The sequence below is a fragment of the Perna viridis genome, chromosome 3 (assembly GCF_037379345.1).
Source record: "Perna viridis isolate PV_CMFRI_1.1 ecotype Kerala chromosome 3, ASM3737934v1, whole genome shotgun sequence".
NCBI classification, from domain to species: Eukaryota; Metazoa; Mollusca; class Bivalvia; order Mytilida; family Mytilidae; genus Perna; species Perna viridis.
The window spans coordinates 17,317,619-17,332,132 of NC_142447.1; the positions used below are offsets into that span (position 1 = coordinate 17,317,619).

The window sequence follows — 14,514 nt, forward strand, 5'->3', positions numbered from 1 at the left end:
GAACCAAACTTGGTATGAATGTTCCGTGTGATATCTTGCATAGAACTGATGTGGGGATGGCTGATCCATCAAAAACATGGCTGCCATAATTAAAATCAGAACATAGTAGTTTTTTGCATACTATATCTCCAAAGCCGTCAAATCTCTTTCAAAAATGCCCAGGGACCAAACTTGTCAGATGAATCTTTGTTAGAGTCGTTGCACTTAATGGTGAAAAATGACATTTTTTTTTACATTTTTTATCCAGTATCTAGAAGGCTATAATAGATGGAAAGAATATTTCATTTGCTGAAATTATCCATAATGTAAGGCCTACAAAAGTCTTCATGGATCAAAATTGTCAGACGACTCCTAATATGAGTTACTGTCTTTAAAAGATGAAAAAATGACACTTCTTTTAAGTTTTCATTTAATATCTTAAAAATTATGAGAGATAGAAAGAAACTTTCAATTGCTGAAATGACATTTATGATAAGACCTACAAACGTCTTCTTGAGTCAAAATTGTTGGACACCATCTTGCTTAATTCATTGCCCTTGAAAGGTAAAATGTAACCAGGTGAGACATTCAGGCTGTTGGGAGCCTCTGGTTGTATTATGTAATTACTACACACAAAATCGAGAAACGGTATTTCTACGTACAGTTGTAGATACCATAAGGCACTTCTTTAAGAAGTCAGTGAGGTATACATACATCATACACAATTATCATGCGAATCTTCTAATGAAGCATTTCGAGGTTAAACCTGTCTATAATTCAAATTTTAGGACTTTAAAAACCTGCTTCTTGCAAAGAGGTTATTGTTTTTGCGAAAGTAATCAACTTGTTGTCAACTGAGTAAAAAGAAACCCTACTCATATATATTATAACATTCATGACGTAGAGGTCATTTCTTCCTACTTCTGTTGTCGTCATATGAAATTCCCTTCGTCTCTGGTGACAATATAGTAAAAAAAATCATTTGTTAGAAATTTTATATCTCTAATGTCTTAAAAATTCCGATTAATCTCCCAGAACGACAGATTGAGTTCGATATTTACTTACGGTTTGGTTCTGTGTATTATCTACTATTGTTTACATATTTGAACTTAAGTAATGTCATTTTGAATGTAACGGAATGTTTTTAATTTTGGCCGATTTCTCTTCAGTATAAAACACCAATACATAAATTAATTCCTGGTATTGCACGAAATAGAACTTCTTGGTTCTGGATAGGCTTTCTTTTCGGATACTTTTGGTTTTGAGAACTTCTTTGTATTCCTTTGTATTTGATTGATGCTGATGAGAGGTTATTCCTTGAAACACGCGTATTTTTAATATCATATGATTGGTTGATTAGTAAATGTGTATTTGATAACCACTGGGTCAATTCCACTGCGTCATTCCTTGTATTGCACATGACAGGGCGTCTTGGCGCTCGAGTTGGCTATCTATTTCGATACTTTTGTGTTGCTTGTTTTTTATTTGGGGGGGTGGGTATTTTTTTTTGTTTTTTTGTTTTGTTTTTTTGTTTTTTTGTTTTTTTGTTTTTTTGTTTTTTTGTTTTTTTGTTTTGTTTTTTGTTTTTTTTGTTTTGTTTTTTTTTTCAATATCTTCCTTTGTATTTGAATTCTTCTGATGAAATGTTATTCATTGAAACACGTGTTCAGCAAACCAAAATATGTAACACTAGTATTATATGATTGGTACTTTTGCATTTACTACACTGATATCTTACAGCTATTGTAGAAAGTAGATATAAGTCATCACTATAGATCTAAAAGTTTTATGGTCGCCATCATGAACTCGTGAATCGTTACAGTGTATTTATCTACAACATGAGAACAGATTTATTCAACGTGTCACAGATTTTCTTTCCTCTTTTCGTGTACACCAGATTTGACTTTTTATGAGTAACTCGAAAGTAGAAAAGCAGAGGAAGCTTATCTTATCGGTGCACCTGGTCCATGCTCCCAGTTTTTAGTGGAATCTGAGTTGCTCATTTACTTTTATTTTTGTTTGAATATATTATTTTGGTTATTTTATGTTCTTTGTTGTGTTTTACTGTTTTCCTGTCTGTTCTTTGTCCCTGGATTACAATCTTCTGATTTTCGTTAGAATCTTGGTTCGTTGATTGCTCATTCATCAAATGTTTCATGGTTCACTTTTTTCCTCCCGTATTTTTTCCACCTTTTTCTCCTCCTTTGAAAAATGATATATTTTAAATGGTTCTTTTGCGAATTGTGTATAGGATTTAATCCGTGGAAAACACATGGTGGCAGTTACGACAGTACACGAAGTGTATATCAAGGCCTACAGTACAGATAAATCTCTTGAATCGAAGAGGTATAACGGCTCCTGGTAGATTTTGTCCGTTACAAAAGCGTCTAGCTTATCAAATAAAGTAAAGTATATAGATTTCATGTCAAAATATTACAGAAGTTATCTAATGCATCCATATGACTTCACATCTGATTTTGAATCATCCATTTGTTGCCCTATAGCATTGAAATTTAATGATTATTTTTACGATTGATTTGATTCATATGCCATAGATGGACAGGAATAGTAATATTAAAAGAAAATATATTTTATATGAAAAGGGGTGCCTGAATTTTTTTTTTTTTTTTCGACACAAATTCGAGTCTTAAATTTCCCAGTTACATTTGTAAACAAAATGTTGTATTATGAGTATTTAACCTTGTCGAAAAATAGTGTTACCCCACAACATACATCGTGTACCGCACACCGTATATCGTGTTTCGTAAATCATATATCGTATATCGTGTATCGTACATCGTACAGGTGGTAGGTTTTCACGATATGAGTTCTGTAACATGAAATGTTGACAACAATAATACCAGTACACGATTTTGTATTGATATTATAATGTTACTACATGTAACTTTATTTTGCACACATTTTTCTGTACATGTGAATATTCACAAAAAAAAATGCTCAAAACTGTGTATTTGCATGTCTTTCCTGGTCGATTAAGAAATATAGGAATATTGTGATGTATTTATTTACACATAAGACAGAGTCTTATTGCGTTAGCGAGATATAAATGCAAACCCTTATGGAGAAATATTTTAAATCTTCCATTAGAATTTAGACGTTTTATCATACGAACTTGGTTACTCATATAAATGTATTTTCTTTCTTATTTTTTTTAAATTGAACCTATTGTTGTTTATATATACATGTGAACTGTCTAGAAAGGAAAAATTTCTTTTTTTTGCAATTCTTGTTTTATTTTTAACCCTTGTGGTATTTTTTCCGAGATTTACAGTTTACAATTGACGTTGCTACTCGAATAAATATCAATAACATTAATAACCTGATAAAGTGTTCCGTATTGCTGTTATTTCTGTTTTTTCTTGGTTAACTAGTCTCTTAAGAACAATTTCGTTTTTACGGATTTATTAAATAGAAATGATATTGTTTTTGTACAATGTGTATAATGACAGAATTCCATTTTAACATCTTGACCCATCATTGTACTTGAAAATAATAAACACTGATTTTGCAATAGTTATCTTAAAAGGGTATCGCAAACTTGTATTAACGGTGCTAAGTGATATATTTAAAATAAAACAGTCGAAGTCGATGTATCTATTAAAATTATACTTTTCCAGTACATTTACCAATTAGGCATAATTGCAAATACGACGTATACAATCAGTAGGAAAACGTCATGAACGGGTACAATTGTGTCGGATCTGTCCTGTTAATATCATATTTGTCTAGCCGACATCACTATATTTGTTGGTAGAAAAAATACCATTTAATAATGCCTGCCATGTTACCGCCTATTAAAGCGCTTCATTTTATATTTGAAATCGAATAGATGTAGTTATGTATTCATGTCCTTAAAATCTTTACCCTGTTGGCTGTTGTTTGATACCACATAAATTGCGGTGTGTTTTAATTATTTTTCACGGTATGTAATACTTTTTTTTTCAAAAAATTGTTTTAATCTTTTACTAACTACGTATAAGTTTTATCTTATCTTACAATGTCACCAATTTCACCTCATTATTAAAAAAACAGTCAAAATTGTATCTTAATAAACATATACTGTGGACATATGGCTTATTTAACAGTAATAAAAAGAAATGATAAGTTTGATTCTGTATTTTAATTTTAATACTTGCACAAAATAACTATCATTGAAAATAGAAGGTGTTCAGTTTGTTAACAAGACGTTTCATAGTGGCATGTTATAAAACTCAGGTATGTCTGGACTTCTTATGGTCTTGTCCCGAAAAAGAAAACAAGGCAGTTTACGTAAATTATCTCTGTACTGTCAATGTGATAAGTGCATTTTTTTTTAATTAATTGCACAGTACGTATGTGTACAGAGTTAAACTATGGCATTTGTTTTAAATTAATTTGTTGATACTTAATTTCATATTTACATTCATAAATGAATGATTGACATTCTATTATCCAAAATGTTTCTCTCTGATTTTTTAACATAAGTGACAGTAGTTTCTTAGAGCTCAGTTATATCTTTTGTTTAGCCTAATCATACCGCTGTGTCACTTAGATTCCCTCATTCACAAGTTATACCTACTAATGAAAAACTTTCTTGCATATAGGATGTTCACATTACAGGTATCAATTATTCAGCAAATATATGTATTGTCATCAAATTGATTAGATAATCCAGAATACACATTACCCTTTTGTCAATTGTTTCTTTCGAACTTATAGGTGGAATATTGTACATTCAATTAGATTATGGTAGTGATGTCCATTTTGCAAGTTCTGTAAAGGCATGTTATACTACTTGAATTGCTAAGAAATGGTAAACAACACTCGACATTCTTTCAATTTAAATTTTGATTGTTGCTATTATGATTGTTGTATAGGTTTGATTGTTTCCATTTTGATTGTTGTATAAGTTTTGATTGTTGCTACAACAATTTTTTTCTGGCTTTACCAATTGAAGTTTTCATGAAGGTTACATGATTTCAATCTAAAATGACTGATATTGAATAGAAAGAGTTATTATGCTTATTATGCTGGTCCATGCTTCCATTTATAGTGGAGTCCGATTTGCTCATTTACTTTTGTTACTTTGTATGTTTTATTTCGGTTATTCTATGTTCTTTGTTGTGTGTTTCTGATTTTAATGTCTGGTCTGTGTCCCTGGATTACATTCTTTTGATTTCTTCTAGAATTTTGGTTTCCTTGATTACTCTTCCAATATTTGAATGAAAAGAAAATGTCATATTAAGGACATAGTTAAATGCTGGACGTAACTGTACAATGAAATAATTGTGCTTAAAGGAACTACGAAAGATATCTTATCTCAACTATAAATTGTCAAAATATACAGAATTACTTATAAGTACTCTTTGTATGCAAAAGAAGGCATCATTGCAAACTCTTTTCTCACCTAGTAAGAGATATTTTTTTAAATGTGCCTATTTGAAACAGTACTCCATATTTTAAGTATACAGAAGGAAAGTTGCTGAACGCTGATATCTTAGTTTTAGAAAGTCAATCACTATACTTAGAGTAATTTTCTGTTTACATTAGTATCATTTGAAGATTGGATATCAGACTTTATTCAAACGTTTATTGAATGAAAAAGTTGAAGTTTGGATAACCATTCTTATCCCAGATATACTATCTCGTGATTTGTTAAATGTATCTAGCCAATAGGTCTGGCTTTACAAATGAAAAAAAGTGTGCATTTATATTTCAGCTTATAAGATACCCATGATAAAATGATCTTATCGAAAAAGAATGAATAGGTTATAAATGTCAGTAACAAGCAAATATTTGATAAATGTTATATGACTCTTGTAGGATTTTAATATCAAAACTATGACACATCCATTTCGCAGATACTAGACTGTCGCCAAAAACATCGTTCATCATTCCAGAGTCCATGACTTGATTGTTTTATATCCATACAATCCTCATTAGTGCCATGGACAGGTTGATCAGGTTCTCCTGGAGCCCAAAATGTCGGATTTATTTTTTCATCAAAAGCAGAAGCCCATCGCCAATCACCCTCGGTAACATCGTCAATTCCGTCTAACCAAAAATTGCCTGAAAATATACATCTAATAATTATAGATATAAAAAGGGATTATCACATGATTTTGAATGGCATATTGGGGATTGTTTTGGTTTTTTTTCCAAGTTCTAATACAAATTTAAAATTTCAGACAGATCGCTGTACAAATGTAGATATCTTTCACATTTTCTTCATGTATTGTTTGAATTACAAGAAAATGAAATCTTCAATGAAGTCTTTGTGAATTACCAATTATAAACAAAATTAGTTCACACAGTTTGAACACGCAGTTGAGTTTATAACATGAAAGATTGCTTAAAATCAAATTAAATATATTTTAAAGCAGAATATTTTAACTCATACTGGGAACATCATCGAATCAGATATAAGCAAATTACTATATTTGTGGTTCATTGATTTTCTCAAGCCATTTGTACATGGGTAAATATTTGTTTTAATTTTGAATAACTTTTTTTTATTTTACAAACAATAAGCACAAATTTATAATGCTATACCATTAAGATGCTCTAATTCTGCGGCCAGTATACTATGTTCGTCCTTGGATTCAACCCTAGCTAGATGGGCATTTAAAGAACGGCAATAATGCTAAAATATCGAAGGAATCATAAAAAAGTTATGAAATTCAGACAAACGGTAGGTCTGCTTCATTCAGCTAATCTTATACACGTACTAATATAGGATACTGTTTATTTTAGTATTTAGTGTATGCATTTGAATTTAAGAAAGCGAAAGTGGAACCAATACGAACAATTTATTTAAACAATATAGCAAAACTGGTTTCCAAGTTTTACTTATAATGTATATTCCAAATAATTTTGCAGAAAATGATAGACGTAAGATATCAATCAACGTGCTTATAATTAAATAATAACACATATTAAAATGTTTGCCAACAATTGTTTTAAAAACAACTCTAGTCCTTATTTTTGGTAGGAGCCAATCAACTTCGTAAACACAGTGTATTTATTGGCTGGTGCAAATGAAAATTATATGATTGCGAATGGAATGGCGACCAGTCAGTTATATATTCTTAAAAAGTACATTTTCGTTAAATTATGACCTGCAGAGACCGACTGAAAGGGTTAATCGTTGATGTAATATTTACCGAGGCTTCGGCCCATGTTAAAGGTTTTTGATGAAATAAGTAACAGGAGTCAAAACCAACAGTCCAGCCTTGGGGACAGTTCACACAGTAACAGCCAGCTAGAAAGGGATAAGAATAGTAGCAGTTGTATCTTCAATCATCTTTAAAATTATTTCACAGTTGGAAAAGCTCTAACTAATCAATACCGGAAACCTTAATGGAATATATCAACAAAGACTAAATTCTAAAGAATAAACATTTAATTTGAAAGACATTCCAAAATCGATAATGCATAAAAACTAACGTCAGGTTGTGAAAAAAAAACACTACTTACTTGTAAATATAAATATCATCAAAGAATGTATAACCCGCATTCTGGTCAGTTTATTTTTCTAACGTGTTACTTTAAATCTGGGTCATGTTCAAAGATTGTGATTGTGATAAGACGTAAGATAGAAAATCGCTACCTTGGAAGTCAAATGTTACACGTTAAGTAGAAGTGTTACGAATACGCAGATTTATGTCGATTATCCAAGCAGGAAATTTAACGTTGAATCAACGTTAACATAATGTTATTCTTCAACCCTTTTATCCATTAAATTAACGTCTAATTTAAGTTTCATATGAATGTTGCAGCATCGTCGAACTTCAATATATATAATCGAACATAACTAAAAGGAAGGTATTTGATCAAAGGCCAAACGTTTTGTCTTATTTTAGTTTTGATTTTACTGTGAAAGTACTTCAATTCGTGGATACCAATTTTAGTGGATAAGTGGAGAAACACATGTTCGTGGATTCTTAAATTCGTGGTTTTGATGTTTTTAGTATACACATCAATGGTATTCTCCATTTCGATGGGAACCAAATTTCGTGGTTTCGCCTACCCACGAAAACCCCACGAACAATAGTACTTTCACAGCAATGCTGTTCAAAATCTAATGTAAAAACACCTTATCTTCGATCTTTTCTGTGTAGAATATTGAATAATCGAAATTATATGGAGAGAAGTTTTTGACTGTTTTTTTTTTTTTTTTTTTTTTGAAAAAGCATCGGTGTTGTTTAGATCCCTTTCTAACCAATCATCTATTGAAATATTTGACATTCAAAGAATTTAGAAAAAGATGTTATAAAAAACTACATTCAATCAAAGTGAACATTTAATTAGATTAATCTTTAAAATGGGAAAAATATAATCAAGATTAACCATTCGGAAATGCCCATGTCCTTCGTGAATACGTGATGGTTCTATTACAATACAAAATAATGAATTTAATCAACAACAGCAAATATATAGGTAACAAAAGTTCACGAACAAATGGTGCCGCACTGCAAACCATACACTATGGAAAAATCGCCTAAATGATCTTTAATATGATGTTGAACTATAAAACTATATATTAAATATTCAGAGCAGATCAGATAATTCTTTCCATCATCCCAAATTTATTTTTATAAAATGACACCTATTGCAGGTATATGTCGGATTTCGAAGATAAAAACACGAAATAATTTTCGCACAAATTATTTTTTTAAACTCGGCGGGTGTTTCAAGAAAAGCAGAGGACGTTTACCCTACCGTTGCGCCTGGTATATACTACCAGTTTTAGTAGAGCATGGACCAGGTGCACCGGTAGGACATGTGCCCTCAAGGAATGATTTAAACGTCAAATGTTCGAATTGTGTTTTTTTTCCTTTTATGTGTCTTTTGTTTTTTACAGATATAAATTATTTTGTTAGATTTTTAAACTATCTTCATCTTTCTTTGTGCTATTTTTTTTTTTGTATTTTATATATATTTTTCGTTTTAATTGACAATTTATTTTGATTATTTCACTATAATTTTAATTAAGAATCGTTTTAATTTTGGTTGCCTACACTGTGTTGCAAGAGTTAATAATTAAAGCACTGAATATGAGTTTTACACATTTGTTTAAAAATATGTAAGCATATAGTTCAAAAGCAGTATTTTAATCAATAAAAATGCCAATACATAGGTTTTCACTCATGCAAATGTACATAGGTCTTGGACGAGCAACTGTGGTATTGCTTTCTTTTTTAATTCAAACATGTGATCAATCTTTCCTTTCCGCTTTCGTCTACCCCGGACTCGACTTTTTATGGGCAGCTCGGCTGGTGTTTCTAGATAAGCAGGGGACGCTTACCATACCTGTGCACTTGGTCTATGCTTCCTGTTTTTAGTGGAGTCCAAGTTGTTCATTCATGCTTCTGGTACTGTGTATGTATGATTTTAGTTATTTTATGTTCTTTGTTGTGTATGTCAGTTTTCCATGTTTGGTATTTATTCATTCTTTATTTATTACATTCTTTTAATTACTGCTATAACTTTGGTTCCCTTGATTACTCTCTGATTACCGTTATAAGCTTGGTTCCCTTGATTATTCTTTCATAAAATATTTTGTGAACAAAAAATACTTAAAATGGAATATAAAGTTTGGAAGAATATCTCAGAACAAAATTTGACGTCAGTGTTACTTAATGTAAGCATTTGACAAGAATGAAGCATTGCACTGATTCACAAGACCACATAAACAATACGTATACTGAAATATAGTGTTTATGTGGTAGATTGATTGAATGATTCATGACATGTTATTCAGGTAAAACTTGCTTACCGTCCAACTTTACCAATCTTTCTTTGCTTCTTCTTTATTCGCTAACCATTTGTTGCTAGAAAATTATATATTGACTTCTACTGCAATTGCACTGAATGCAACATGCACCTGCGTAGTGTTCATATCACAACTCATACGTTATTCCAGTGCTTGCCGAAACTAAGCAGACTATTTGTATCGCTCTAGAACTCTAACAAATAGGCTTCTGGAACAGGATTATGTTGCTACAAGATTGAAGTCATCACTACAGAAGTTTTATGGTCGTCATCATGAACTCGTGGATCGTTATGGTGTATCCATCTGCATCATGAAAACTGATTTATTCAACGGGTAATAGTTTTCCTTCCCTCGTTTGTCTACCTCTAACTTGACTTTTTTAATGAGCAACTCGGCGGATGTTTCTAGAAAGGCAGATGACGCTTACCCTACCGGTGCACCTGGTTCATGCTCCCAGTTTTTAGTGGAGTCCGAGTTGCTCATTTGCTTTTGTTACTTTGTATGTATGATTATAGTTACGTTATGTTCTTTGTTGTGTATGTCTGTTTTCCATGTCTGGTCTTTGTCCCTGGATTATATTCTTTTGATTACCGCTGTAACCTTGGTCCCTTTTTCCCTTGACTATATCAAATATAATCCAAAACACAATCCATAAGAGTTTTTTTTAAAGAGTAAACAGTATTATTTTTGTTTTCGTTAATTTTGAAACGTAATCGTTATAAACTTTCAGTCAAATAATATATTCCTATTGCAGTTCATGTATACTTATTTGCCATTTGTATTTCCATGAGTTTTGCTATAAAGATGACAAACTAATTAACGACGGTGTTAAAGAACAACTGATATGCAATTAAGTTATTAAACATCATCTATTGTTATCGCAAAATACTCTGATTAAGCATCAGTTGATCAAACTAAACATAACACTCGAAATAAAAAAAATACGTTGTTATTATTAATGGACGGGCCACCATCTATATTTCCGCAATTTTAGGGAAAATGAAATTACAGAAATGACAAATCTTGTACATTTTCGTTTTCACGTCTTAGTTCCTGATTATTTTAAAACATTATTTTTTTTTGTTATATATTAACGTTCCTTAATTGTATTATGATTAACTCTTTCAGCGATTCACATGTATGCAGAGTACCTGTCATAAATCAAATTTTTTTTCTTTGGCCTTGAATACGGCTTTGTTCAGAGAGTTTTTATACTAGTTTCAAAATACATTTGAATTGATATTAAGGAATTTATCAAATAGTTTCAGGTTAAATCAATTTCACGGATGATTTAGGGTTCGGTTTAGGCAGATTTTACTGTTCATTATATAAAATCAACCCTATCTACCTTGTACGATGCATACAATTCCTAGCTAAACAAAAGCTTTTATATTTTACATTTAAACTGTATACGTTATTATATTGACAAACCACACATTTCATAGTTGCAATTTTAATTGTTGAAACCGTTTTATGGTTTGCTCACTTTATTGTGTTTAGAGGCTGTCCGTGTAAAATTCAGGCAAATTCTTAGATATGGGTGGCGCAACATAATGTTTTCAAACAGAATTTTTGTTAATCTAATATTTATATCATATGATAGTGTATATATATATATTTTTAAAATGCATGGGACAAAAATGATTTTGAAGTTCCCAAACAAAGTTACCAGATTTTCGATTTTAGAAAGGGTTCATTTGTGATATGAAATGAATGAGAAAACATGGACTACATGACTTGGGACAGGTACATGAAGTGTTTGGCGGGGTTAAACATGTTTGTGAGCGCTCAACTCCCTAACCGGGTCAGTGATGGAAAAATACAACAATAAACATAAATATTAAAATCTGTTGAATTCGGATTTAACTCTTGACATCGATACAAAATGCAATCAACTTAACAAATAGAACAAAATACAACAAGCAGTATATACCTCGAATGAAAACATATCATTAAATGTCTAAATAAAACATGTTTTTATTGATGAAATATCGCACAACATTCAATGATTTTTATTAAAATTCATATTAGTACGTCAGTAAATGTTATATTGTAAATGTGATCTGCTATTACTGACATTGTAAATGAACCAGATAGAATAAAACTTTTGACTTGTTACTTGATATGCACAGTTTGCTAAAAATGTGTTTAACGGTAAGGATTCATAAAGAAATTGTAACGAGTATTTTAATCATGTGGAACCTGTAATGTTTTCCATTTATTTCTTCACGAGCTAAATGTACTGTCAATATTTATGAGTAAATGGGGGGACTGTTTTGTACACAAAGAAAGTATAGCATAATTTGGGCACCTCACTCCGTAAACAAAGGGAAATCTTATCTTTACCCGTTCAACAAAGGTTATTTTTCTGAAAACTCAAAAATTACATTAAAAATGTTAATGATTTCTTTCAAAGTTTGCAATGAAGACAGATCAAGAACAAAAAATGAAACAAGGGTATGGTGCATTGTCCAAAGATACAACTATGTAAGTGAGTAAGTAAAGGTACAATTATTTCAAAACCCAAAAAGTAAAGCGCTGAAATTGTAAACATGAAATAACAAAGTGCTAAAGGTGCTTGTCGAGAGAGGTTTTAATTTAATTTGAAAATATTTGTGTACAGAGCACTTTTGCATGCGGAAGAATAAGCTAACATACCAATTTCGGTATGACCTGGACATTTATCAATTGTTTTGGTCCAGATGAATTTTCATTTTGGATATACCAAAAGAGAAATTTTCAAAATATGATAATGTACTCACAGATGATATATAGTCAAACTTCTCAGCCAAACTCTAGGACAGTTCATAAAATGTTAAAGAGCAGCTCTGGACCGAGCTCTTCTCGTAGTGCTAGCGGCGCCGCTGCTCTTGAACTTTCTACCAGAGCCAGTTCAGCATGAATAGTAGAAGAGCCGACTTTGATAGCGATAGCAATGTAAGAAGAATTAGAAACGTCTCTTGGCGGAGTTCTCGTTGAACAGAAAAGGATACAAATTTTAATTCGTGTATAAAATCAAACGAATTTAAGAGGTCTCAATTATGTTGGAATCTGTTCCACGTGTGCGATTTTCTATCTAAATTTGAAACAGATATGGTACTGGAAAAACCGATCATTGTAAGATTTTTGTTTAAAACTCTACAATTGTCTTATTGTAAATAAGTAGTATACAAAAGGGAATTTTCCAAAGGAGGTCAACAAACCATGGCACCAAATTGTATGTGTCATTTTTGCAATATCTATTATTTTTATAAACACAATGTTAAATACTTTTAACATTAGTAACTATTATTTTTAAATAACGTTTGAATCCTAAAAATGTATAAGTTTTAGACCTGACTAATTATAAAAAACCATTATACATTATTTAGATTGAATAAGCTCAAAGTACAAAATAAAATTAAAGTGTTTGATTGACTTATCCAATTGAGCAAATTAGACCTCAAACTCGGTAAACCGGATGACTTTGGTCACTATACTAATATTCGTATATTTATATGTGAATTGATACAATTTGTAAAATTGGTTACATGTAAAACGATAAGGAGCAAATTTGTTAAGAACAACATGTTAATAGCCGACAAAAATGGAATCGGAATTACAATTTATAATGTCTATTGATTATTTCTGTGATATTGTTTTTGCATGCAAATACTTGGTTAACAGAAGCGCGTAAAGAAATCTCTGTTTAAGCAGTAAATTTAAAATCGAGATTATTCTGGTGCAAACCGTATCCTGTTTCAGATATTTCCTTTCTTATGCAATACACCATGCAATAAAAACATGAGATTAAACATCTCAACTTAGTTTATAACTATTGTTTTGTTTCTATTGTGAGAGGGCGTGTAGTTTTTTTTTTATTATTATTATTTCAAGTGGCATACATACTTGTCTTAAATCATTTAACATGTTAAGGGTTCTCTATAGTTTTAGCCTATACGACTTCGATTGGTTGATGCGTGGTTTATCTGTTATCAGGCGTTTATATGATTTCATATTGGTATGAATATGTATTCACTGTGACAAAGGTTAAATTTTAACAAAGTAAGTAAGAAACATTAGTTAGAATTTTTTTTAACATTTTCTTTGACATCAGTATATGTTATATTGATTTACTTTTCCGGTTTCAGATTCTGAAAGAAACAAAGCAGACTTTATTGAAAAGACATTCTTGAAAACATATACGTAAGAAGTTTTACATCTTTTTAATCGGTGTTCCATTTGTATCGCTGAAACAAGAAACCGGTAAAAACAAGTTGAAGAGGTACCGTTAGTACATCTAGTAATAAGAACTATTTATCTTCACTTTTTTTATAATTTCGTATTAGTACTCAAATCATAAGAGTTCAAATTTATAAATTGTGTAAAGGATTATATTATTTTAGGCTCAAAAACAGGACAATGAATCAGGAAAACCAATACGTCAATCATGAAAGGCAATATCAGGAATTAAAGATTGGAACATTGAGAAAACTTGATGGTATAAATTGTGTTTTAGGCATCATGTTAGGAATTCTAAATCTGATAGCAATTATTATCGATGGAACTAAAGATACAGACTTGTGTGGTGGCTGTCGGTATAGTTATAGATATTGCTATGGAACGAGAAGAACATTACTAGGATTTGATGCATCATGTTTTGTACTATCTGGATGGGTAAGCGTGTTATAAAGTTGAAAAATAAAAACAAAACTATCAAAATTCATTTGATGTGAAAATCATATTCACCTTAGCTAATTTCTGATCACTTTAGATAGACT

At 31.0% G+C, this 14,514-nt stretch overlaps 1 protein-coding gene across 1 annotated transcript; it reads right to left on the bottom strand.

Annotated features, from left to right (window-relative positions):
• Positions 1 to 5,785: 5,785 nt before the first annotated feature.
• Positions 5,786 to 7,573, bottom strand: LOC148621245 (perlucin-like). Its single transcript, XM_088573982.1, has 4 exons — positions 7,456 to 7,573; positions 7,143 to 7,240; positions 6,532 to 6,622; positions 5,786 to 6,048 (listed from the first exon to the last, which is right to left on the bottom strand). The coding sequence occupies exons 1-4, from the start codon at positions 7,493 to 7,495 to the stop codon at positions 5,819 to 5,821; spliced, it is 459 nt and encodes a 152-aa protein (XP_088430108.1). The 5' UTR covers positions 7,496 to 7,573; the 3' UTR covers positions 5,786 to 5,818.
• Positions 7,574 to 14,514: the final 6,941 nt, after the last annotated feature.